General features: G+C 36.1%; 1 protein-coding gene across 2 annotated transcripts in view; it reads left to right on the forward strand.

The window, feature by feature from the left end:
- Window positions 1-26084, forward strand: part of UBR1 (ubiquitin protein ligase E3 component n-recognin 1) — an 81417-nt gene that overhangs the window by 18783 nt on the left and 36550 nt on the right. Inside the window, exons 10-27 of one of the 2 annotated variants that reach the window (XM_058161982.1) lie at window positions 1778-1866; window positions 3154-3252; window positions 4380-4537; window positions 6698-6797; window positions 7374-7502; window positions 8702-8888; window positions 9392-9453; window positions 10683-10793; window positions 12258-12323; window positions 12415-12516; window positions 13106-13169; window positions 14212-14336; window positions 17301-17353; window positions 17452-17554; window positions 18728-18776; window positions 22418-22572; window positions 24144-24243; window positions 25839-25948. In XM_058161982.1, the coding sequence (XP_058017965.1) occupies window positions 1778-1866; window positions 3154-3252; window positions 4380-4537; window positions 6698-6797; window positions 7374-7502; window positions 8702-8888; window positions 9392-9453; window positions 10683-10793; window positions 12258-12323; window positions 12415-12516; window positions 13106-13169; window positions 14212-14336; window positions 17301-17353; window positions 17452-17554; window positions 18728-18776; window positions 22418-22572; window positions 24144-24243; window positions 25839-25948 (1862 nt within the window). Of the gene's footprint in view, window positions 1-1777; window positions 1867-2514; window positions 2607-3153; window positions 3253-4379; window positions 4538-6697; window positions 6798-7373; window positions 7503-8701; window positions 8889-9391; window positions 9454-10682; window positions 10794-12257; window positions 12324-12414; window positions 12517-13105; window positions 13170-14211; window positions 14337-17300; window positions 17354-17451; window positions 17555-18727; window positions 18777-22417; window positions 22573-24143; window positions 24244-25838; window positions 25949-26084 lie in introns of those variants that run through there. The other variant, XM_058161981.1, reaches the window with a different exon arrangement.

The following is a 26084-nucleotide window of genomic DNA, read 5'->3' on the forward strand; positions in this document are numbered from 1 at the left end:
TTTATTTACCCAATTTATTTAGCATCTATCTGGGAAGCCTAAGATAGTAATAGGTTTTTTCAAAGAAAAAAAATCATAGAATAGAATAGAATAGAATAGAATAGAATAGAATAGAATAGAATAGAATAGAATAGAATAGAATAGAATTTTTTATTGGCCAAGTGTGATTGGACACACAAGGAATTTGTCTTGGTGCATATGCTCTCAGTGTACATAAAAGAAAAGATACGTTCATCACGGTACAACATTTACAACACAATTGATGGTCAATATATCAATATAAATCATAAGGATTGCCATGTATGCCATCATGTATTTAATCATGTATTTTGTAGATTCCAGGCACTTTTCTTTTACATTTTTCTTTTGCATTTCTGCTATACTTCTGGTTTTTATTTCATTCTTTGCTCTCAACAGCCCCGGTTAGCTGTAAAAATTTCCCATCACTTCACATTTATCTTTTCTTTACTTTGTATTTCTCTAATGGTACACTATTATTTCATTTGTATCTGGCAACAACTTAATTCGCCTGTGTTTAAAAGCACTTCTGCATTCTAATTGTGGTCTACCTCCTTAGCTTACCAATTCATTCTTTTTCAACTTCACATAAGCTTTTCTTGATCCTTAAATAGAATAGAATAGAATAGAATAGAATAGAATAGAATAGAATAGAATAGAATAGAATAGAATAGAATAGAATAGAATAGAATTTTATTGGCCAAGTGTGATTGGACACACAAGGAATTTGTCTTGGTGCATATGCTCTCATATATCATATATGCTCTCATATATACCAAATATCTTTCTCTGTTCCACTATTGTCAAAGTCCCAGACACTTCCTATTAGGTTCTCTTGGTATAATATTCTGCCTTCTCTCTCCTACTCTTGGTCACAGCTTGAAGTCTTGGCAACCTTCAGCCTTGTCTTGTTGGCTGTGATGCCAAGTTGTCTACTAGATACTCCCTTGTGCTCCCTCTTCTTTCAGTTGTGTGCACAGTGGGAAGGTTGCTGGCTCCTTGTTGTGGGGAGAGGAGCAGAAAGAAGCAAATATTAGCTCTTCTTCTGCTCGTCTTTCTTTCCCACTGTTTCATTGTCTACTGGATATAGCTTGAGGCATTGAGCCTTTTGCTGCTCCATGGCCTTTATCAGATCTCAGTCCGTGAGACTTTTCTTGACATCATCTGCAGTTATACTTGGGTGGTGTCCATCGTCCCTCAGTTTTCTTGAGCAGCCTCCCTGCTGGTCCTTAAGATGCCTCCCCAGTCCATGGTCTCTTCTACTCACAAGATCACTATAGGCTACCCAAACTAGGCATTGCTAGTTTTTCCTTTGCTGTCCTACTGCTACTTCTTGTCTCTTCCAGATATTTCTGAGGCTTTCACCCATTTTCATTCTTCCAGTTTTCTTCTTTTTTGGGGGGGGGGAGTATTTCCATCATATCTGCCTGATAGGTTGTCCTTTCTAAAGTAGTTTGATCTATTCTTTAAGCATTTGGTTTCTCCACTTACATAGGTTTACATGCCAGCAGAACAAAACTTTCAGGAATATGCCACTATTATGCTTAAAACAGATTTGGTAGATATTTTATTTAGTTTCTAAAAAGGGTGATATCCTTTTAGCTAAGGTTACTCACTGGAATGATTCATGCTTTAATAGCAGTGTAGCATTTTTTCTTAAATAGGTTTTCCATTTTTATATAAGCATTGCACTTACTAAAGATCTATTAATTTGTAATGAAATGTTTTTGAGTGAAAAAAATATTATGCATTTTTCCAGGAGCAAGAAAGATCTTACATGAACTAATCTTCAGTACTTTTTTTATGGAAATGGAGTATAAAAAACATTTTGCTATGGAATTTGTTAAGGTAATTTATCTAATGTATTATCTTTCACCTTGGAGTAGTACATTTTTTCTTCATATTTAAATTATTACCTCATAGGTAAAAAGAGCTGTAATATAAAAATAAATACTTTAATCATTGTTGTATTCTGTAACAAATTATAATGCAGTGGTATGCAACCAGAACTCCAAGAAGCATGTGTGGTATTACATGCCTTGGCTCAGATTACAAAATTGCTGCTTCTTTATCTTAATTTTTAAAATGAAAGCATGAGAAAATGACTAACTATGTGGCTTGAATTATATTAATCCTATTAATTAAATGGAACTTTAAAAATAAATTTAAATAACATTTAATCAAAATTAATTTTCACCCTAGATTCTCATCTGTTTTGCTCTCCAGATGTATCCCATTTTCCCAAATGCTATTAACCATAGTTCAATGCTTTGGTGAAGTAAATCTTCCTCAGAGGAAGTAGACATTTTATTTAGTTTCTAAAAAGGGTGATATCCTTTTAGCTAAGGTTACTCACTGGAATGATTCATGCTTTAATAGCAGTGTAGCATTTTTTCTTAAATAGGTTTTCCATTTTTATATAAGCATTGCACTTACTAAAGATCTATTAATTTGTAATGAAATGTTTTTGAGTGAAAAAAATATTATGCATTTTTCCAGGAGCAAGAAAGATCTTACATGAACTAATCTTCAGTACTTTTTTTATGGAAATGGAGTATAAAAAACATTTTGCTATGGAATTTGTTAAGGTAATTTATCTAATGTATTATCTTTCACCTTGGAGTAGTACATTTTTTCTTCATATTTAAATTATTACCTCATAGGTAAAAAGAGCTGTAATATAAAAATAAATACTTTAATCATTGTTGTATTCTGTAACAAATTATAATGCAGTGGTATGCAACCAGAACTCCAAGAAGCATGTGTGGTATTACATGCCTTGGCTCAGATTACAAAATTGCTGCTTCTTTATCTTAATTTTTAAAATGAAAGCATGAGAAAATGACTAACTATGTGGCTTGAATTATATTAATCCTATTAATTAAATGGAACTTTAAAAATAAATTTAAATAACATTTAATCAAAATTAATTTTCACCCTAGATTCTCATCTGTTTTGCTCTCCAGATGTATCCCATTTTCCCAAATGCTATTAACCATAGTTCAATGCTTTGGTGAAGTAAATCTTCCTCAGAGGAAGTAGACATTTTATTTGTCAAATTTCTACTTTTCAGATTCGTTACATATCATAATCCAGTCAATAAACAGCACTTTCTTTGTATTTGTTTATTCACAGCATTACAAAGCTTTGCAGAGAGAATATATCAGTGATGACCATGAAAGGCAGTTTTCTGTGACAGCACTTTCAGTTCAGATATTCACTGTACCAACATTGGTATGTATACTGTTATTCCCCTAAACTTTAGCAGAAATATTTTTCCCTTCCATGGTCATAAATGGCATGTTTTTTTCTAGGACTAGGATATAAAGAGGGCCAAGCATATCTAAGACACATAGCAGGCTTTAAGCTAGTTAAAATTTCCTCTTTATAGTCTATGTCAGGGGTCTCCAACCTTGACAACTTTAAGACTTATGGACTTCAACTCCCAGAGTTCCTCAGCCAGGAAAGCCAACGTTGGAGACCCCTGATCTATGTATTATGAAATCTGGAGCATACATGAATGTATCATTTTCCTACAAATATTCGTGCACCAAGTTTAGAGTCCTAGCTTTCATGGAAGCCAGCATACATACAGCTGTATACACATTGGCTTTTCTTCAGTTGATATTCATACTCAATGAATGAACATTTCCAGAAGAAAGATGTTACTTCAGTGATGTGGGCAGGAAAGAGATATTAGGAGCAGTCACATGGTGAACTCTCTAGACATCACAATACACGAAGAAGGCTTATGAGAGATGGCTTGATCTTGTATGGAAGATAACTTTTTATTAAGTATAGTTTAAAAAAATGACTGATAGGAATACAGCTAAGGTTCACCAGGTAGTCCTCGAGTTACAACAGTTCATTTGGTGACTGTTCAAAGTTACAATGTCACTGAATGTGACTTATAAACTATTTTTCACAGTTACGATCTTTGCACCATTCCCATGATCATGTGATCAAAATTCAGATGCTTGGCAAACTGGTTCATACAATCGTTGCCTGTGTCCCAAAGTCATGCAATCACCTTTCCTGACTTTCTGACAAGCTAAGTCAATGGAAGCTAGATTCACTTAACAACCAGGTTATGAACCTATCAATGTGATACACTTAACAACCGTGGCAAGAAAGGTCATAAAATGGGGCAAAACTCACTTAACAAATATCTCACTTAACAACAGAAATTTTGGACTCAATTGTAGGTCAAAGACTACCTGTATTCAAAAGGCATGATTAGGATGAATAGAGACAGGTCATTACGCTATTTTCCTTATTTCTATTTTGTTCTTATGCGAATAGGATGTGAATAAAAATGCAGGCTTATGTATTTTAGATTTTGAATATATTTTCCTCTTCAGGCCCGCCATCTCATTGAAGAGCAAAATGTCATCACAGTGATAACAGAGACCCTTCTAGAAGAACTTCCAAAATATTTGGATAAAAATGGCAAATTCAATTTCCAGGGTTACAGCCAAGAGAAATTGGGTCGAGTATATGCAGTTATATATGATCTTAAGTAAGTTTTCCTATTAAAGCATAATAGGAAATACCTTTCCTATTCATCTTGCAAATACCTTTCTGGATTCTTGTCTGCTTGTTTAAACGATTGGTATTCTTCTACAGTTGACTTCATATATAGATGAATAAATTAGATGTACAGAAGCTAGCACTTGGAATACCGGCAATGCTTGCAGGATTGGCTGGATAAACATAATTCAAATTGCAGATGAACAGCTATAATGTTAGGCAAATCTTAACAATGTGTACTATGCTTAAACTGAATAGTATCTTGAATCTGGCACTTTCTAAGATTTATAACCACGTACAATATAATAATAGTTATATTAAATTATTCTGGCATTGTCATTGAAGCAGTGGAGTGGCAGTAGAGAAGAATCCGAAAAGTGCTTTTTTCCTGGACTTTCCAGTTTTTCTTTGAAGATATTTTGCTTCTCATCCAAGAAGCTTCTCCAGCTGTGAACAAGTGGAAGGGGAAGTGTGGAAGACAGGGAGGGGAAAGGAAAAAAAAGCCATTGACTTTCGACTCCCTCTGTTGCTGTCGAATAAGGCATTAACATTGAACCTCAACTTTTTACTTTTCCATAATAGTATAAACTGAAAGTTGGACCATAAGAAAGGCTGAGTGCCAAAGAATTGAGGCCTTTGAACTATAGTGCTGGAGAAGACTCCTGTGAGTCCCTTGGACTGCAGGACGAACAAACCGGTCAGTCCTACAGGAGATCAACCCTGACTGCTCTTTAGAAGGCCAGATCCTGAAGATGAAACTCAAATACTTTGGCCACCTAATTTTTTTTTTTAATTTGCATTTATATCCCACCCTTCTCCGAAGACTCAGGGCGGCTTACACTATGTCAAGCAATAGTCTTCATCCATTTGTATATTATATACAAAGTCAACATATTGCCCCCAACAATCTGGGTCCTCATTTTACCTATCTTATAAAGGATGGAAGGCTGAGTCAACCATGGGCCTGGTGGGACTTGAACCTGCAGTAATTGCAAGCAGCTGCTGTTAATAACAGACTGTCTTACCAGTCTGAGCCACCACTAATGAGAAGGAAGGACTCACTGGAGAAGAACCTAATGCTGGGAAAGATTGAGGGCAAAAGAAGAAGGAGATGACAGAGAATGAAGTGGCTGGATGGAGTCACTGAACAGTAGGCGTGAGCTGAAATGGACTTCAGAGGATGGTAGAGGACAGGAAGGCCTGGAGGAACGTTGTCCATGGGGTCGTGATGGGTCGGACATGACTTCCCAACTAACAACAACAACAAATAATATAAACTAGCCATTTTTGTAACAAAAATCTAATCTAACCGTCTAATGTTTGTTGGGCTTGGTATTTGGGTGTTTTGTGAGTGTCATTGTATGAATATACTGTGTTTATATGTACAATGACAATAAACTTTATATATATCTATAAAATCAATAAAACCCAAAATCAAAAGTTTTATTTTTTTCACCTCACGTACAAAGTCCAGAGGCAGTTTCCAAATAGAAACAAAAGTATTTATATTCTTTTCTGTGATTGAAATGGTCAATTTAGCCATCTCTGCTAATTCCCATCAACTTTTGTAGCCATTCATCCATGATGAGAATCGAAATGTCCGCCTTGCTGCAAGAAGTTTCTTCAGCTCTGAAGAAGCTGAAGAAGTTTCTTGGATGAGAAGCGAAACATCTTCAAAGAAAAACCAGAAAGTCCAGTTGCCTCTTGGAAAAGAAAAGAAAAAAAGCACCTTTGGGACAACTATGACCTGGATCAGGAGTCTCCAACCTTGGCAACTTTAAGCCTGGTGGACTTCAACTCCCATAATTCTCCCCAAAGCTGGCTGGGGAATTCTGGGAGTTGAAGTCTGCCAGGCTTAAAGTTGCCAGGGTTGGACACCCCTGACCTGGATGACTGAGAATCTCTGTTGACAGTGGAGAAGAATATTTGTCTTGCTGTCACTGTCACCATAAAATCATAGTCCCTTCCTGTATATTTTAAATAAAGTAATTTCCCCCTTTAAAGAAAGTCTTCTCTATCTTGTGCCATGTTTCAGATCTCCCAAGATAACAGTCATCTCATAAACAAAATTAGTATCAGTCAGCTCTGCAAATTTCATGCTATGAAACTATGCTACATTTTTTTAAAAAATGTTTATTTCTTACAATAGGTATATCTTAATCAGTAAGCCTACTGTGTGGACAGATAAATTGCGACAACAATTTTTGGAAGGGTTCAAATCTTTTCTGAAGATTCTTACTTGTATGCAGGTATAGTATATAATCTGTACTTTTTATTACACTCAACTGATAATTAGTATAGTGGCTAATAGCATACTTCCGTGTAGCTGTACTCTATTACTAGTTTGCATTTATATGATTGAATAGCACTAGCACTTAGACATATATATCACTTTACACTGCTTTACAGCCCTCTCTAAGTGGTTTACAGAGTCAGCATATTGCCCCCAACAATCTGGGTCCTCACTTTACTGACCTCAGAAGGATGGAAAGCTGAGTCAACCTTGAGCCAGTGAGACCCGAACTGCCAAACTGCTGGCAGCCAGTGATCAGCAGAAGTAGCCTGCAGTACTGCATTGTACCCACTGTGCCACATCTTAAAATGATTCTGCTTCTGTTAAGTGACTATAACTTTTTTTCTGTATAATGAATTCCAATGAATTCTGCAAGTATGCAGTTACAAAATAGCAGGCATTGTCACATTTCATTCAAAATAAAAAAATACCTCAATTCAATTGATACTTCCATATTTATTTATTTAAGCTTATGGTCTTAATGGTCTGAGTAATTGTGACTTGAGTTATCTGGGATCTTGCTTTGTTACAGGGAATGGAGGAAATAAAGCGACAAGTTGGGCAGCATATTGAGGTGGATCCTGACTGGGAAGCAGCCATTACAATCCAGATGCAGTTGAAGAACATTCTCTTGATGTTTCAGGAGTGGTGTGCCTGTGATGTAAGCTGCATACCCTGTTCCCCCCAAAATAAGGCATCCCCTGTTAATAAGCCCAATCGGGCCTTTGAGCGCATGGCAATAAGGCCAAGCACTTATTTCAGGGTTCAAAAAAATATAAGACAGGGTCTTATTTTGGGGGAAACACGGTAGTAGAAAGGACTTGCAGTGATCTGAACAATTGAAGTTTCTTATGAGCAGACTCCTCTCCCAAGGCTTGATCAACGTGACTGTTTTACTGTATCTCATTTTCTCCCCTTGGGAAGTCTTAAAAATGAAATATTTAATTGAAATGTTAAAAGCAGTTAACTTTGAAAGGCCTCTTGAATTATTGTTACTTAGGAAAAAGAAAAGCCTTTCTTTACTACAAGACTCATATTTTACGTGTAGGTTCTGATTTTGGTAGCTTGTTATGGGTTAAAACAAGCGGTTTATAAATTTTTAAGTGTTCCTTATTTTTTGGAATAACATTTCTTAAAGTCATTACAGGTAGTTCTCAACTTACAACAGTTCATTTAATGATCGTTCAAAGTTACAAAGGCCTTGATAAAAGTGACCTGTTTTTCACAGTTACAACCTGTGCAGCATCCCCATGATCGTGTGATCAAAATTTAGATGCTTGTGTCCTAAGGTCATGTGATGCCCTTTTGCGACCTCCTGACAAGCAAAGTCAATGGGGAAGCCAGATTCACTTAACAACCAGGTTACTAACTTGCAAACTGCTGTGATTCACTTAACAACTATGGCAAGAAAAATCATAAAAGGGCGCAAAACTCACTCAATGTTTCACTTAGCAACAGAAATTTTGGGCTCAGTTGTGGTTGTAAGTTGAGAACCATCTGCACAAATCTATAGAAAATGCAACTATTTTTATTGATAAATTTAAGAATTATAGATCATAAAGCTTTGCATTTCTCAGAGTATGGTTAAATAGTTTCATTTAAAACCAAAATTAAAAAAAATATTGGTACAAAGTGTTGCTTTTTTGTTAGAATTCACCGAAATGTTTGCTTTTCGCTAAAAAAGAAAAGTATAGTGCAGATAAAGTTCTGTTAAAATTTAATGCTCCATGATTTTACTTTTAATTACTGATACACATATCCGCCAAGTTTGTTTGCAGAAACATAGCTGTTAAGATTATACCATAAATTCCGTGCTACACATACCATTAACTATTATTGCAAAAATAATATAATTTCCAGGAAGAGCTCTTGGTTACAGCTTACAAGGAGTGCCATGCAGCAGTAATGAGATGTAACAACTCTGCCAGTAATTATTCACGGGACAAAGCAGTGATTAATTTATGTGGCCAGACTTTGGAATGCAAACGGTTCAAGGTATCAATGGATCCTGTGAGCATCCATCTCCCATTGTCTAGAATGCTAGCTGGTAAGTGCCTGTTGGTTAATAATTGCTGACAATTGATTTTCCCTTTTAAAGTCTGGTCAGATTTGATAAAAACAAGGCTTTGGATTTCTCAAGTGTAAATTATATTTAAGTATATTTGTTATCGTGTATATTAGTGGCTGCTTGACTCCTATAAATGCTATTAATAGAGCTTAAGTGCCAAATAATAAAAATTCATTAAGTGTGTATTTTGTGGGGGGAAAATATTCCTCTCCTTTCATCTCTCCATCTGTGTGTGTGTGTATCATATATATCCTTATATATGTTCACAATGTTATTATTAACATTTTAATATTCCTCCGGATGTAGCTTTTAAAATGTTTTTCTTCTTAATTGGTGCTGCATTCTTAAACACTTACTGGCAAATTCAAGTTTGATATGAAAAACCTTGCATATAAGTAATTTTGAAATGCACAGTGATAACCCATAGGTCTTTTATCTCCCCCTTAATCAAAAGTAAAATCTCTGGTAATGTCTTTTTCTAGGTCTGCATATACAGTTGAGCAAAACTGGAATAATTTCAAGGCTCCAAGAGTTTTTTTCATCGGTAAGTATCTTCTGCAGTTCAATCAGGTAGAGTGGTTAGCGTGCTAGATCTTTTTGTTCATATTCCAGTTTAAATTCACTATCTAGATATAAAGCTTATTGCAGCCAATCGTTGACTTTTAATCTTCTTTGTTATAGTAATATGATTGGATACAGTTGAAGGACGAAGTAGAGTATGCTCTGCTTTGAGTTATTTGGAAGGAAAAGTGCTAAAAAAATACAGAATAGTAATGAGTATTAATAAAGGACTAATTCTGCATTCCATACTGGGTTCATAGGCTGTCTTAACTACAGTGCCACATAGAGTTACAAAGTAGAAGTCCGGTCTTCAAATTATCCTACATTGTAAGCCAAAAGAAGAACTTGTATAATCCATGTCTTATGGCTAAGGAACATTGAAGGTCTCGTATCAGCCCCAAATGCTAATAGGCAATTAGCTGCTTTGACCTTTAATGAGACAGGTTAACTGACAAGCATCTTTGTACAATGTATATCTTTCTGCAGAGAAAATGTAACCGTTCCCCTGTGGGTTTGAAATAGATCCACAAAACTTAAGCATCATTTTTCATTGAATCTTATCTTACCAGGATACGGTTTTTGTTTTCCTAATTCAGTATAGCCTTCCATTTAGGCACTGGCCCTAGACATAGGTGGTGAATAGTATCTATTGAAGGGGGTGAATAGTACATCGATGACAACTTAAATTCACTGATGACATTATGTATCGCTTCATATAAATTTTAAATAGCATTGCAAATAAAACAATGACTTGTGGCATGCAAAATTGTAATTACCAAAATTGTAATTAGCCCGATGTTTAGTGTGCATCTTTGTCACAAAAGAGCAGTTGTTAACAACTGCTGTTGTGATCAAAAAGCTAGGAAAATCTGAACGGCCTGTGGGGAATGTGGCTGTGTTATCTACTCCAGGGGTCTCCAACCTTGGCAACTTTAAGCCTGGCGGACTTCAACTCCCAGAAAAGCTGGCTGGGGAATTCTGGGAGTTGAAGTCCTCCAGGCTTAAAGTTGCCAAGGTTGGAGACCGCTGATCTAGTCCTCTTGAATTTGGGGGAAGGGAAAATAATCTTCAGCTATATTTGAGGTAATTTACCAATCCACAAGTCATTTTCAGACAGGAAGGATATTGGTTTGCAGTGGTTTATCAGCTGTCTATGATTAATTATGCAAACTATAATTGTTTTTAAAATAATATTTTCTGCATTATTTTTAGAAAGAATTCCAAGTGCAGCTGTTGGTAGAATATCCTTTGCGCTGTCTAGCATTGGTTGCTCAGGTTGCTGCAGAAATGTGGAAAAGGAATGGACTGTCTTTAATCAGCCAGGTATTCTCCAAATGACCATGAATGTATTTGTTTTTACAAATATGTCATAAATTGAGGATGACCTATAATCAAGCTGCCCCCTAATCTTTCTTTTAAAAAAAACACAAGTTTTTTTATTTTTTAAAAACAAAACAAAACATACAAATCTTTGTTGAAGAAGATATCAGTCGGGTACATACTCAAACATGTTTCAAATTTCATCCTCTTATTATATCATTTATCCAATATTTTCCCCTTTTCAAATTTGTGGTACCCTTTTCTTTTAAAACCTTTATTCAATGTTTAGTCAAATCTGAAATGTTTAATGAAATCTAATTACCATGCTTTTTGTCCCATTTATTCCCCCTCTAATATTAATCAAAGACCTATAATCAAAAAATAAAATGAAAACAAGGTCAAATTCTCTCCTAACTTAGATCTCACCTTAAATTAAAAGGACACCCATCACTTATATGTTCCAAAATCCCATTTCACATAGAAAAAAATAATAGAATAAAAGAAGAACCAATTTAAAAAGTTAAAAACAAATCTCTCCTATCTTGATTCTCACCTTAATCAAAAGGTCACCCATCATTTAATTGTTTCAAAAATCCCATTCCAAGTAAAATATAAAAAAGGAAACTTAAAATAAAAATCTCTCCTGCCTTCATTCTCACCTTAATCAAAAATCCCTGCCCAATAAAAATCGACGTAAAAAGGAACAAACTTAAATAAAAAAAAGAAAAAATAAGAGTCTCCCTATCCTAGAAAATAACAACAAAATAAAGTTCTCTTTTATCTTCCGCCTAACTGTAAATAGAAAGGTAAAAACAGTATCTCATTTCTCACACATTATTCATATTCAAATATTCTAATTACAAGCTTTCTCTTCAGATTTTCAATTTAACTAAGTGTGCTCCAAAAACTGTATTTTCATAACTTACTAAATTTCTTGTTTGCCCCCATCCTCACGTGCTCAAAAAGTATATTTTCTTAACTATCAGATTTGTGTATAATTCTTAAAGGTCAACCATCTAAGTGCTTTATTATTTCTTAGAATGCCCTGAAATCACAAAGGCATTCCCCTCTTAAACATCATCTTCTACCTTTAAATATCATACTTTAATAATTATTTAATATCATTTTCTATATTATTTTTATAAATCTTTATGAAACACAAAAAACTATGAGGGTGAAGGTTCATTCTCCGAGCTTGTGTGTTGGTTTCCGAACGTTTCCAAACAAAAATGCTATTCACTGAGAAAGTGGGAGATATTATTTGGCACAAATAGGGAGAGAATAGATAGAGATCACTGACACTAACTCTTGTCTTGAAACCATCTTCCTTTTGTCCAATTTCAGGTGCTAGAGAATTTGTATTGTAATTATTGTGGACATTTTTAACTGAAATTCTAATTCTATGTTTATAAAAATGAAAGCTCAACTCTATGCATGAAAATGTATTCAACTTTTTTTCCCTTTCAGATGTTTTATTATCAGGATGTTAAATGTAGAGAAGAGATGTATGATAAGGACATAATCCTCTTGCAGGTGACTATATCTTTAATCTTGTAGTAACTGCTTCTTGTATATCTGTTTTTTCTATTTTTTTAGTACTGTTTATAATATTTCTATCTCATAGATTGGGGCAGCATTTATGGATCCAAATAGTTTTCTTTTGCTTGTCCTCAAACGGTATGAACTGCTTAATGCCTTCAAGAAGACAGTGCCAACTAAACACCAGGTAAACAGACTATTATGTTCATTTTACTGTTGAAAACCAAATTATGTAGTAATCCATACAAACTTTATGTATAATGCTGTTTGCCAGAACGGAACAGGCCAGACACGATATTTTTCTACCAAAATGCATGGGATAATACTTTAGAACAGTGGTCTCCAACCTTGACAATTTTAAGCCTGGAGGACTTCAACTCCCAGAATTCCCCAGCCAGCAAATTCTGGGAGTTGAAGTCCTCCAGGCTTAAAGTAAAGCTGGCTGGGGAATTCTGGGAGTTGAAGTCCACCAGGCTTAAAGTAAAGCTGGCTGGGGAATTCTGGGAGTTGAAGTCCTCCAGGCTTAAAGTTGCCAAGGTTGAAGACTTCTGCTTTAGAACACTAATCTATGTATTTATTTCATATTCAAAACACACTTTTTGGTTGACACACAAACACACACTGCCCCCACCCCAAAGGTCTCCTGCTGCAGCTTGCAACATAATTATATGATATGAAATACAAATTTTGAATTTGTTTGATGAGTAATCTTTAAATAGTTTTCTATTATTCCAGTTAATCATGTTTCAAGAATGTGATTTGTTTCAATCTTACAGGATTTCAATAAAAAATGTAACACATTGATAGAAGAAATGCTTCAAGTACTCATCTATGTTGTAGGTAAGAAAGTTTTTAGAAAAGATGGGGATACAGGTAGTCCTCGATTTACAACAATTTCACTGAGTGACTGTTCAAAATTACAATGGCACTGAAAAAAGTGACTTATGACCATTTTTAACACTTACAACCTTTGCAGCACCCCCAATAGTCACGTGATTTATGTACAAATGCTTGACAACTGGTTCATATTTATGACGGTTTCAGTGTCCCATGGTCATATGATCACCTTTTGTGACCTTCTGACAAACAAAGACAATGGGAAAGCCAGATTCACTTAACAATCTTGTTACTAATTTAACAACTGCAGTGATTCACTTAACAAATGTGGCAAGAAAAGTTGTAAGAATTTCTCATTTAGTAACATAAATTCTGGGCTCAATTGTGGTCGTAAGTGGAGGACTACCTGTATTTTCTTTTTTGGATCGTTTTTGCTATGTATAAAACAGTGCGATTGAAAATAGAAAAAAATAACCTTATTAAGCCTATTGAACAGTTGCCTATCACTAAAATTTAGATTCAGTGTTTGAAACCACAATTACTATTGACCAAGTACTGTGGCACAATATCATTATCTAGACCATTGATTTAGCAATATTATTAAGTGTGCCTGACACTATCAGTGTATGGTTAATTGACTCCAATTAAGGGCTTATCTGGCACATTGTACATCTTGTGAAGCACTATATTCACAACTAGTTTGAACAACTGCACTTATGTAAAGAAGCAACCTTTCCTTTCATGAGATTATTACGGAAGAGAAAAAAATTCAACTGATAAAAGAAAAGAAAAACCACTAGTTGACAGATTTTTTGCACTAAAAATAGCAAGATGCAAGACAGCTTTTCTCTGTTGTATTCCAGAACTTGTTACGATTTGTTCAACGTTTTGGAGCATTTTATGCCAGTTAAATGAAAAACTGTTCCTCTATTCTTGGTCTTACAGCATGATTTCTTCAATATAGGAGCGCACTCCACTATTTTTTTGTCTGTGTATTTGTGTATTTGTAGTAATCCCTTCGATATTTTTTTGTGTTCTTTATTAGGAGAAAGATATGTCCCAGGAGTAAGTAATGTCACAAAAGATTATGTGACAATGCGAGAAATTATCCATCTGCTGTGTATTGAGCCAATGGCACATAGTGCTATTGCAAAATCTTTGCCTAAAGATGTGAGTAATTTCTTTTTTTTTTGCCTCTCCTGCATATTCTATAAACAAGGCAGTCCTTGTTTAACGATGATTCATTTAATGACTGCTCAAAGTTATAACAGTGTGGAACAAATGGTAGTTACCACCAATCCTCATCGTTAGGCTATTGTAGTGCCAAAATTTTGGTGGTTGGCAATTGGCCAACATTTACAACCACAGTGTGTTTCAGCTATCACCCCCCATCTCTGTTCTTTTGACTGCCCTCCATACCTCTGCCTACCTCTTCTGCCCCCAGCTGATCTTTACTGTCGTCTTCTTCCTGCTGGCCCCAGATCCAAGTATTGGGTGAGGGCCCAGTCCTGAGACACACATGAGAGGCTTGGCAAAGACTTGTCTACTAAAAGGAGCTGGCTGGGAAATAGGCAGTGGGGCAGAGTATGTAGAATAGGCAGGGCAGTGGTGCAGGTGGCAGCTCTCTGGACAAAGACAGTGCTGTGCGATTCAGTCCCAATTAGGTCATTAAGACCTATCATTTCTTTTGACAGAAGTTTAAAGATGCCTGCTCAAATCTTTTTATTTTTTTAGTGATTATTACGGTCAGTCCCAGCTGTATGCCTGTACTCTGTGCACATTTTACACGTTTGCTTCTTCATTTTACAGATTTTATAGCCTGTCCAGTTCAAAAGGCTTTGGTGGGCTATAATACATTAACATTATAAAAGCAATAACAGAAATCAAAATGATAAAGAGCAACAGTAATAATAAATTAGCTCTTCTCAAAGAGGGACACCAATTGGGTATCCTATTCACGCAGAGTTTCACAGGTACATGTGTGTACCACTGATGTTTTTACATATAATTTTGCAACATGGAGGCGGCATGAAGAAAAGTAGACCTGGTTATGACTGACTATGATTTACTTGTGAAAATTTCAAAAGATATTTGATTTTATTTTAGAATCAAGGGAGTTTATCACTTTATTTTTGCTCTGTGGTATCCTTGGATTGTTGCTGTGTTTGTAGTATCTTGCCAGAGACATGGATTAGCATGAATACTTGTAGGTGTAGGTTATTTTCTCTCAGTGGAATCTTTCTCACTTATAGGTATAGGCAGTCCTCATTTACCAAGTGCCTCATCTAGCGACTGTTTAAAGTTACAGTGGTGTAAAACGAACCAGTTTTGCAACCAATGCTTGAATTCACAACAATGGCAGCATCCCATAGTCATGGGATCACTATTTGAGTGCTTTTTTATCAGCAAGCATTTATGATTGGCAATGTGCCAGCCATGTGATCACCATTTCTGTGCTTCCCAACTAGCTAGCAACAGAGTTAATGAAGAACATGGGAGTAAAGTTATAGTCACATTTAATGATCTCAGTGACTCACTTGAAGACCAAATGGGAAGTGATGTTGTAAGTCTGCCAAAACCACATGATTTTCCATTTAGTGACCGTGGCACATAGTGAAAGCATTGCCCATCCAATTGTGGTTGCTAAATGGGGACCAATATCCAGAGAAGACTTTTTAATCAAAAAGCAGGAAACATATAATTATTTCTTCAAATACAATACCCTTTTTCTTCAGAGTGAATGATTTGTTTCCTTTTTTATATATTCTTACCATAATATTATTCTGATCTTAGTACAAGTAGTTATTGTTTAGTGTCTGCCTTGATTAGTGTCCGTTAGTGGTTATGATGGTGATGAAAAAATAACTTTAGGGGTCTTAAACTTTAGCAGGTCTGTAAAGCAAAGGAAATTGAAATACAGTTGTAAAATTGGAGTGTTTCACTGCTCATTTATCAATTGCTGGTCCCAATTGTGATCACATAATGAGGACTATCTCTAGTTGCAAAACACTACACTCATATTCCACATCCAAATCTTCTCCCAATCCCCATTCAGAAGAAAATCAGAATCTAGCATCCAGCATGAGGAAGACAAGGTCCGCTGTGTTCTGTTCTGAGTCCAGTAGAATCTCTTGACTCTCTTTATTCCAGTATGTTCCACAGGTGAAACAGCTATTTTTGATAGCCCAATGAACAAATGCTGCACTCTTGAAATTGCCAAGGCACCATTTAATCACCAAAGATAATCAGAAATGTATTCCGTCTATAGCAGGAGTCTTCAACCTTGCCAACTTTAAGACTTGTGGAATTCTGGGAGTTGAAGTCCACAAGTCTTAAAGTTGGCAAGGTTGGAGACCCCTGATCTATAGGCTAGATACGTATATCCCTGCAGAAGCAACCTGAGGTAGAGTTGACAAGCTTGCAGTTACAGTATTGCAGAATCCTACAATCACATGGTCACCATTTGCTACCTCTGACATTAACAACCCTCGGTGATTTGCTTTAAAACAGCAACGGGGAGTGTTGGAATTGCCAGTTCTAAACAGTGTGGGCACATGATGTTGTGCTTTACCGTGGTGGTGCAGTGGAGACATGGTGACACAGTGGTTAGAATGCAATATTGCAGGCTAATTCTGCTGGCTGTCAAGGGTTCAATCCTGACTGGCTCAAGGTTGATTCAGCCTCCCATCCTTCCAAAGACGGTAAAATGAGGATCCAGGGGGCAATATGAGAGGGCTGTAAACACTGTGAAGCGGTATATAAGTCTAAGGGATTGCTATTTACAACCACTTTACTTAGCAATAGCAATTCAAGTCCCAATTGCCATTGTTAACTGATAATTATCCATACATTAAAAAAAAACCCTCTGCATTTCAGGATTCCCTCTCAGCCTATTTCATGTGTATTATTTCCTTGATAGGAACTAGAAGGGGATTATTGTGAAGAGAGAGAAGTATCAGAAAACATAATCGCATGATTCATCAGCCAATACAATATGTAAGCCTGATGAGAATCTAGTTTGCTTCTCAACACAAATGGTTGTAATTGAATATGCTGCTCTCTTGATTTGTTTTAAATTTACCATTTACGTCCCCCCATTTTGCTAACAACCGTGTGTGGTGCATGTCTTAACAGGAAAACAATGAGACTGGTTTGGAGAAGGTGATTCACAAAGTGGCCTTGTTCAAGTAAGTGCTCTTTTTAAATGAATACTTTTTAAAATGATAAGTAATTGTTAAATAAAATTGCAGCCTTATTGAAAATAAACTTTTTTATTTAACTAAAGAAAACCTGGTGTATCAAGCCATGGAGTTTATGAATTGAAGGAAGAATGCCTCAAGGAGTACAATGTATTTTTTTACCATTATACCAAGACTCAGCACAATAAGGTAAGAAAGCATTTCATGGAAATATGAAGTTAGGATATTGACACGGATTTCTTCTACAGCTTAAGTAGGTTTGTTAAGGAAGAGGCAAAGAAGGAAGAATGCTAATTAAAATCACTGTGAAATAAAATACACATTTTATCACTGAAAATCGTGTTTTATTTGTTTGCTTGGTTATATTTTTCTATATTACCATACCCAAAATGACTTCTTGTAGTTCACAATAATTGCCATAGAAACCCAGCCAATAATCAATATTATTATATAGAAAAGGAATTTTCCAGGAATTTTTCAGATTTTTCCAAAATAGTCAAAGTGAATAGCAAAAACAATATACTGTCTACAATTTCGGTTTTAAGATTTTCTTTAGCTTATCAGTGGTGGGCAACATAGGTGGCCCACATGTGATTCTTTTATGGTGCCCCAAGCCTTGATCTTATTACTGAAATTCAACCATTTAATTGCATTGGTCTTAATTTTTGCCTTTTATCCCGAGCTTAGATGTATAAACAACAAACTCTATGGCTTCCAAGGAAAATGTTAAATTTGTGAAAATAGGAAGGGAGCAATTTGTATTATTTTTCTTGTTGTAAGTTTATATTTTTGGTTTGTGCTACAACTTCTTTAGTCTAGGGGTGTCAAACTCGATTTAAGCCCCTGATGCCAGACAGCTCCCCCCCCAATACACGCTCACACACAAACACACACACCAGTAACGCCAGAGAGGCGGGCACTGCAACCTGGTGGCACCCATGATGAGATGGGGTGGGCTGCACTGAGGTGACGCTGGCCCGATGCCTCCTGTGCTCACAGGCCTGGCCCATACCATCCCGGCAGGCATGTGTGAGCCTGCTGCCTCCTGTGCACACATGTGCCTGCCGGGATGGCATGGGCTGGGCCTGTGTGCACATGTGCCCACCACCTCCTGTGTGCAGATATGCCCATCTGCATGGGCTGGGCCGAAGCAACATGGGCCAGTCCCTTAGAGTTTCCAGGATGACCGTGCAGGCCGAATCCGACCACATTGCAGGCTGGATCTGGCCTGCGGGCCTTGAGTTTGACACCCCTGATCTAGTCCCTTTTTTGGGACCCTCATTTGTTCATAAGTGCTTTTGGTAGATTCAGATCATTTACATGTTGATATATAGAAAGCAAATTAAGCTATTCATTTTACAGGCTGAACATATGGAAAAGAAAAGAAGAGTACAAGAAAATAAAGATGAAGGTAACCACGGTAGTATTATGAACTAAAATGGAGGGATAGTTGATGTAGCTATTTACTGTGTATGAAGTTGGCAATTATCATCCTAATGATGATGCGGAATTAATGAAACCATTTGTTTCTGAATTATTTGCTATCAGCCAGAAACTGGGAGGCTTAAAATTGTATATCTCATTCTTTGTTTACTTTTGTAGCAATAGACCTTGTGATTTTGTAGTATAGATCTTATGATTTCTCCATTTCTGGCTGTGTTTGGAGTAATCACACATGTTTTGTGAGTTCATTAGATGTTGAAGTATAGATATTAGGCTGAAATTTCCCATTACATTCCCATTCCCATTAGATAGGAATTATGAGCACTGTCACTAACATGCTTAATAGCCATTAAGTATTTATTTATTTATTCCATCTATGTAGCTTCCCATCTCAAACTTTGGGCTAATAAAAAAGCAACAATTTAAAAAACTATTAATATAGTTTATATTGAATACACATATACACACACAAATCACACTATAAAAACATAAAAAATCTATCAAACACAATTAGTAACCCTGATACAAAGACCAACAGGAACAATTTTCATGGCCACTACATAGGCTTTACCATACATCTGGATTCCCAAGCCTAGTGGCAGAACTACATCTTTAAGGCCTTACAAAAAGCCAGCAGGATTGGAGCCCATATAATCTCTGACAGGGTGATGTTTGAAGCACAACAGAGAAGGTGATCTTTTTGAGGGCTAATAAAAGATTTTCTGCAACATTTAGGACTCAGAACATGCCTTTTCTGCTGGACAGGTAGACATAATCAAGGAGAATAGTCCCTCAAATAATTCCTCTATTAATTATGCTGCATTCCAAGCCATTGTTTTGGTCTTATAGTTTTACAACTATAGGAAGTGCAAAGATTTATTTAGATGTATGCAAAATACAAACAAAGATTAATATATTGTAAGAGCGGATGAGTTCTGGCTAAAATTATAGTCTATTGCCGTGTTTCCCTGAAAAAGACCCTGTCTTATATTTTTTGAACCCCAAAATAACCCCTTATTTTCATGGAGGTCTTATTTTGGGGCGCATGGAGCAAGATGGGGCTCCTCTTGCTGTCTTACGTGATTTCCAGCTCTGCATTTAAATATTTTCAGGGAGGGCTTATTTTTGGGATGAGGTTTTTTTTAATGCATGCACTCAAAAGCCCAATTGGACTTGTTATAAGGGGATGTCTTATTTTGGGGCGCATGGAGCAAGATGGGGCTCCTCTTGCTGTCTTACGTGATTTCCAGCTCTGCATTTAAATATTTTCAGGGAGGGCTTATTTTTGGGATGAGGTTTTTTTTAATGCATGCACTCAAAAGCCCAATTGGACTTGTTATAAGGGGATGTCTTATTTTTGGGGAAACGGGGTAGTTTCCAGAAATATCTATAAATTACTCTAAAGAAGGAATGGCCTTACAGATATGATTAGACTACAATTCCAATCAGTTCTCCTGGCAGAGCTAAGATTGATGAAAGTCAAAATGCGATAAAATCTTTATCTCTATCATATCTATATCTATCTATCTATCTATATCTATCTATCTATATATGTAGGTCTTGGCGTATTTGGGTCTTTTCCCGTGTAAGGTTGAAAGTATCTAGGTGATGTTTCGACGAGGTCCCACTCATCATCTTCTGGCTGGTGCTTTCGGCTTTGTGCTTGTGCGAGCAAAGCGTGGTCGGAGCTGCCGTCTCTCTATAAATACTGGTGGGGAGGTGTGGAGTGCTGGCTTTGTTGCTGTAAGCGGATTGGTTGGCTGTGTTGTTACATCTTGATTGGTTGATGGAGTCGATGTTTGCAGATTGGTCAGCTGTTTTGTAGCATCTTGTGCACACAGCTAGGACCATACCCGCACAGGATGCTACAAAACAGCTGACCAATCTGCAAACATCAACTCCATCAACCAATCAAGATGTAACAACACAGCCAACCAATTCGCCTACAGCAACAAAGCCAGCACTCCACACTTCCCCACCAGTACTTATAGAGAGACGGCAGCTCCGACCACGCTTTGCTCGCACAAGCACGAAGCTGAAAGCACCAGCCTAAAGATGATGAGTGGGACCTCGTTGAAACGTCACCTAGATACTTTCAACCTTACACGGGAAAAGACCCAAATACACCAAGACCTACATACCTTTACCCGTGAAAACCTACGAAAACATATATACATTTTAAATACAAAGCTTTGGCAGTGCCATAGTAAGTAGCACCAATTTGCTTAGCAAATTCTAAAATTTGTCAGGGATTAGATCAGTGGAAGAAATAATAGCTCAATAATTAAACACATACTGTAGTTTGCATTTGTAAGGTTGGCAAATTGGATTTCTTGCCTAACCTCTTAAAAAGTCTCTGGATGTTAGCACTTAGTCAACCTTGGCTGTTGTAATAAAACTAAGTTGTGTTGTGTTTTATTAGTATATCTAGATGGAAAGCCACCAAAAATTTATCAGGGCTTTGGGCTAGACAAAAAAACAACGGTGAACCATTTCCCTATTATTGCTGAAAAAATTGCATAGATGTGTCCATTAAGTAACCTGAATTCAGCTTAGCAGAGATTTATTTCATTTTGACCTAAGCATTGGCGCAGCAAAAGATTGGCAGTAATAATGGGCAGTTACTTTCAAATAATAATAGTGAAAACTGAAGGAATCAAGATGTCCTATGAAAATAAAATCAAGAGTCTGGATGAAGAAGAGTACTACAAATACCTGGGCATCCTTCAAGCTGACAGTTTCAAGCACTAAAGTCAAGAAAGTTGAAGTGGACACATAATGAATGTGAAAAGGGTCTTAAAGTCCAAACTCAGTAGGGGAAATAGCATCAAGGCAAATAACACCTGGGCAATTCCAGTCATTAGATACCCAGCTGGAATAATGGACTGGATTTAAGCAGAACTAAAACCCCTGGATAGGAAGACCAGAAAAATAATTACAGTGAATCAGGTCCTTCATTCATAGTGGTGTTGACAGATTCTACTTAACCAGGAGCATAGGTGGGTATGGAATGTTGGAAGTGCACCAGATAGTTGAAGAAAATAAAATGGCATTGGAAGAATATCTCAAGGACAATGAAGTAGATGTACTGAAGCTAGTATACGATGAGGGCTTCAAGTGGCTTACAAGAAAGACCAAATGAAGACTAGAAAAAGAGGCATGGCAACGCAAAGTATTACATGGCCAGTGTATACATATGCACACACACACACACACACACACACACACACACACACATACACAAGCAAAGCAGATAACAATATGGCAATAGTCAAAGTGCAATGTGACTAGGGCGGGGGTCTGCAAACTTGGCTCTTTTAAGACTTGTGGACTTCAACTCCCAGAGTTCCTCAGCCAGCAAAGCTGAGGGCATGAGTGACTGTCTGAAAGGCCCCCAGATCTAGGAATGTTCATATGTCTCACAAAACACTATATAAGAGGAAGTATGTACAATTGATCTTGTCTTCTCATAAGAGTAATTTCTATTTCATACTTGGATATATATTAGTTCATCGATTCAGCCAAATCTGAAAACTTAAACCTCTTTCATTCATAATACCGTAAGATGGATAGGCAGTAATGCACTAATATATGTCTGCATTTTTGTAGCACTCCCACCACCTACACCTCCAGAATTCAGTCCCGCTTTCAGAAATGTGGTGAATATTCTCAACTGTGATATCATGATGCTTATTCTTAGAACTGTCCTGCAAAGAGCACTAGAGCTGGAAAATCACATGTGGACAGAAGCTATGATACAGATGGTATGTTTGTCAGCCCTGGCTTGTTAGAGTGAGACCATGTTTTAGCAATATTTTTATCTTAAATACTTTTTGGGATTTCCTGTATATATTTTTCAAATTAATTTGTATGCTCTATTTCAAATGATTCCTAACTCCATATATCTGTAAGCATGTGGGCTTTTGGAGACCTGTATTTGCCTTAGCATTTTATTTATTTCAAAACAATTCTTGATATCTGCTTTATCAGCATACATACAATAATGTATTTGTATAGCCGAGATAATTCAGGAAAGAGATCATGACTCTCCATTTTTTGAATTATAAAAATCTCCTCTTTCCCCTCCCACAGTTCCCCTACTAACCTATTCATTTATACATCAGGGATAATTCATGAAAGAGATCATGACTGTCTTCATTTTTTTTTAATTATAAAAATCAGAACTTTTAAATTTGTATGTATATTGATCATCAGGCAGAAGGAGGCATATTCAATTTTAATGCATATACTTGAAAGATATGGCTCTTTTCTCTTATCTCTGTTTCCATTAGTACTGTGGTAGACATCCAAATAGTTGAGCAGTGTTTTAGGATTAGATTAGATTAGATTAGATTAGATTAGATTAGATTAGATTAGATTAGATTAGAATAGAACAGAACAGAACAGAACAGAACAGAACAGAACAGAACAGAACAGAGAATAGAATATTTTATTGGCCAAGTGTGATTGGACACACAATTTGTCTTGGTGCATATGCTCTCAGTAAACATAAAAGAAAAGATACGTTCATCAAGAATCATAAGGTACAACACTTAATGATAGTCGTAAGGTACAAATAAGCAATCAGGAAACAATATCAATATAAATCATAAGGATACAAGCAACAGAGTTACAGTCATACAGTCATAAGTGGAAGGAGATAGGTGATGGATGAGAAGTTTAAATTATTAAATTATTAAAATTAAATTATTAGACACCAGAAGGCCAATAATTTACTCAGGAGAATTTTACCAACCTTCTCTTCGTATGGTATTGCTTGGATTAGGGGATTATGTGCTTTTTCATCAGTGTTCTTACACATCTTACATTTACATGAACCTAGGCAACCAAGTAGCATTTTGAAAAACTTCCATGTTCGGAAGTTCATTTGCTTATTTTACCTTTCTGGGGTCAAATACCAGCACTGCAGAGAACCCAGAAATGTTCTTTAATATCAAGGGATAGAATAACAACTTGTCAGAGCTTCTGTCTACCTCACCTTATACCAAACATAATCAAGATGGAGTTAATTTTCAATTTCTCTTTCCTTCTTTCTTCTTTCTCAGGATTGATTAATCTTTTCTAACTCTCTCCCCCTTAACACTTGGTTCCCTCTGCATTCCCATGGCCCAGTCTACATCCCTTCATGTTCTATTGTGACAGGTTGGCTTTGGGTACTTGTTTAATTGCAGTGTATCTCACCATCCAAATGCAGGCTGGTGTTCGTTTCCATCCTAAAAGATGGTCTTGGCTAAGATTGGCTAGAGCAGTTACCTGGCTATTAGAGGTATCCCATTACCCTGAAGAATTAAATTTGCTACCTGTCTCTACATAGGTCCTTCACCTCCTTTCTTTGGGTTTACTTGAAGAGAAGCGTCAGTTAGAGGAGATTCCAGAGGAAGAAGTGACCTTTGACTTCTATCATAAAGCTTCCAGTAAGTGTGCCTCCTTGAAAAATAAAATCTATATTTAGCAATAACGTGTTAATTCACAGAGTATCAGCAGATGAATATAACTAGGCACCACAGTGAATTTATATATTGCATAAGCGTTATATTAGCAACAGTAATAGCATTTAGACTTATATACCTCTTCATAGTACTTTACAGCCTTCTCTAAGCAGTTTACAGAGTCAGCCTATTGCCCCCAACAGTCTGAGTCCTCATTTTACTGACCTTGGAAGGATGGAAGGCTGAGTCAACTTTGAGCTGATGAGATTCGAACAGCCAAATTGCAGGCAGCCGACAGTCTGCAGAAGTAGCTAACTTCTAACCACTGTGCCACTTAGATTTGTATTGGTGTTAAATATATACTCTATACTTCTATTATATCTAGTATATAGCGATACTTCTATTATATGTAAAATAATATAATATGTGTGCACGCGTGTGTGCGCGTATGCATACTGTAGATATACATGTATTGCCTGTGCCTAAAAATCACAAAATTGACATTAGAAAGAACAGTCCTTTTTCTAATTTGGATTGTATTGTGTGTACATTTATTTTTATTGGTCAGTTTTTCCATCTTGTAAAAATACAGCCATGCAGATGCAAGTCAATATCTGCATTAATAAGGTAATATAGTATTTTAATCTTAGATTTTATTCATTTTGAAAATGCATTTGCTAGGATAGAATGGCCTTTCTTAATAAAGGTGTTTTAAAAATAACATGGAAATGTGTTTTTCATCTGTAGAGCTGCTGTAAATAAACAACCTAAAGTAAGAATCAAATTTAATGGAATAATAACAAAACATTTTTTAAAAATCAATAAGACTATTTTTTCTTATTCTCTTTACTATGTCAATGGAAATAACTTGGATTTCAAACTAAGAGAAAGAAAATTCCCTCAAGTTGAACATATCTTAACTTATTTTCATATACAGATGTTCTGTAGTATCAGTTTTAATTTTCTATATGAGAGCTGGCTTTTGTCTATTTTTGTAAGATGACTCAAGTGTATGGAGTCTTCCCCAAATCAGTGTCATCTTAAATCCAGCCATTGCCATCATGTCTGGGAATGATGGAAGCTCTTTGTACCTCAATGCAAATACCATTTTTGCGGCTTTTATTGTTTTATCCAAGTATAAAATATGAAGGAAAATAGAAATAGGATAATAGGGGAAGGAGAAAGAGAGGGAGAAAGAAAATATGAGGTACAAGGGGGGGGAGTGTTGACTTCTAACTCTTTTTAACACAGTAGAAGATAACATTATACCCTCAACTTTTTACATTTACACATTAGTATATACCAACCATTTCTATAACAACAAATCTATCTAATCGGCAAAACCAAATTCAATGTTTCAATTTTTTTTCATCACAAGCACAAAATCCAGAAGCGATTTCCAAATAAAAAACATAAATATATTCTCCTCTTTGAATAAAGCAACCAGTTTAACCATTATTAGTAAAAGAAGAAATGCAACTCCTTTAGGAGAATAAGTGTATGTGGCTGATTTGATTTCATTAAAAAGTTAAATCAAGTTAATTAAGTTTTAGTTTAAAAAATCATTTCTGTTGATAAAGGAATGGGAAGCTCTGCTTTGAATGCAATGAACATCCTCATGATTTTGGAAAAGCTGAAAGGAATTCAACAACTGGAATCACAAAAAGACATGATCATCTGGGTACTACGGGTAAGTAAGGATTACAAGTGAATAAATTAATCAGCAATTGGTTTGAGGGTAGTATGACCTGTCTTATAGAATAGAATAGAATAGAATAGAATAGAATAGAATAGAATAGAATTTTATTGGCCAAGTGTGATTGGAC

Source organism: Ahaetulla prasina, chromosome 1 (assembly GCF_028640845.1).
Source record: "Ahaetulla prasina isolate Xishuangbanna chromosome 1, ASM2864084v1, whole genome shotgun sequence".
NCBI classification, from domain to species: Eukaryota; Metazoa; Chordata; class Lepidosauria; order Squamata; family Colubridae; genus Ahaetulla; species Ahaetulla prasina.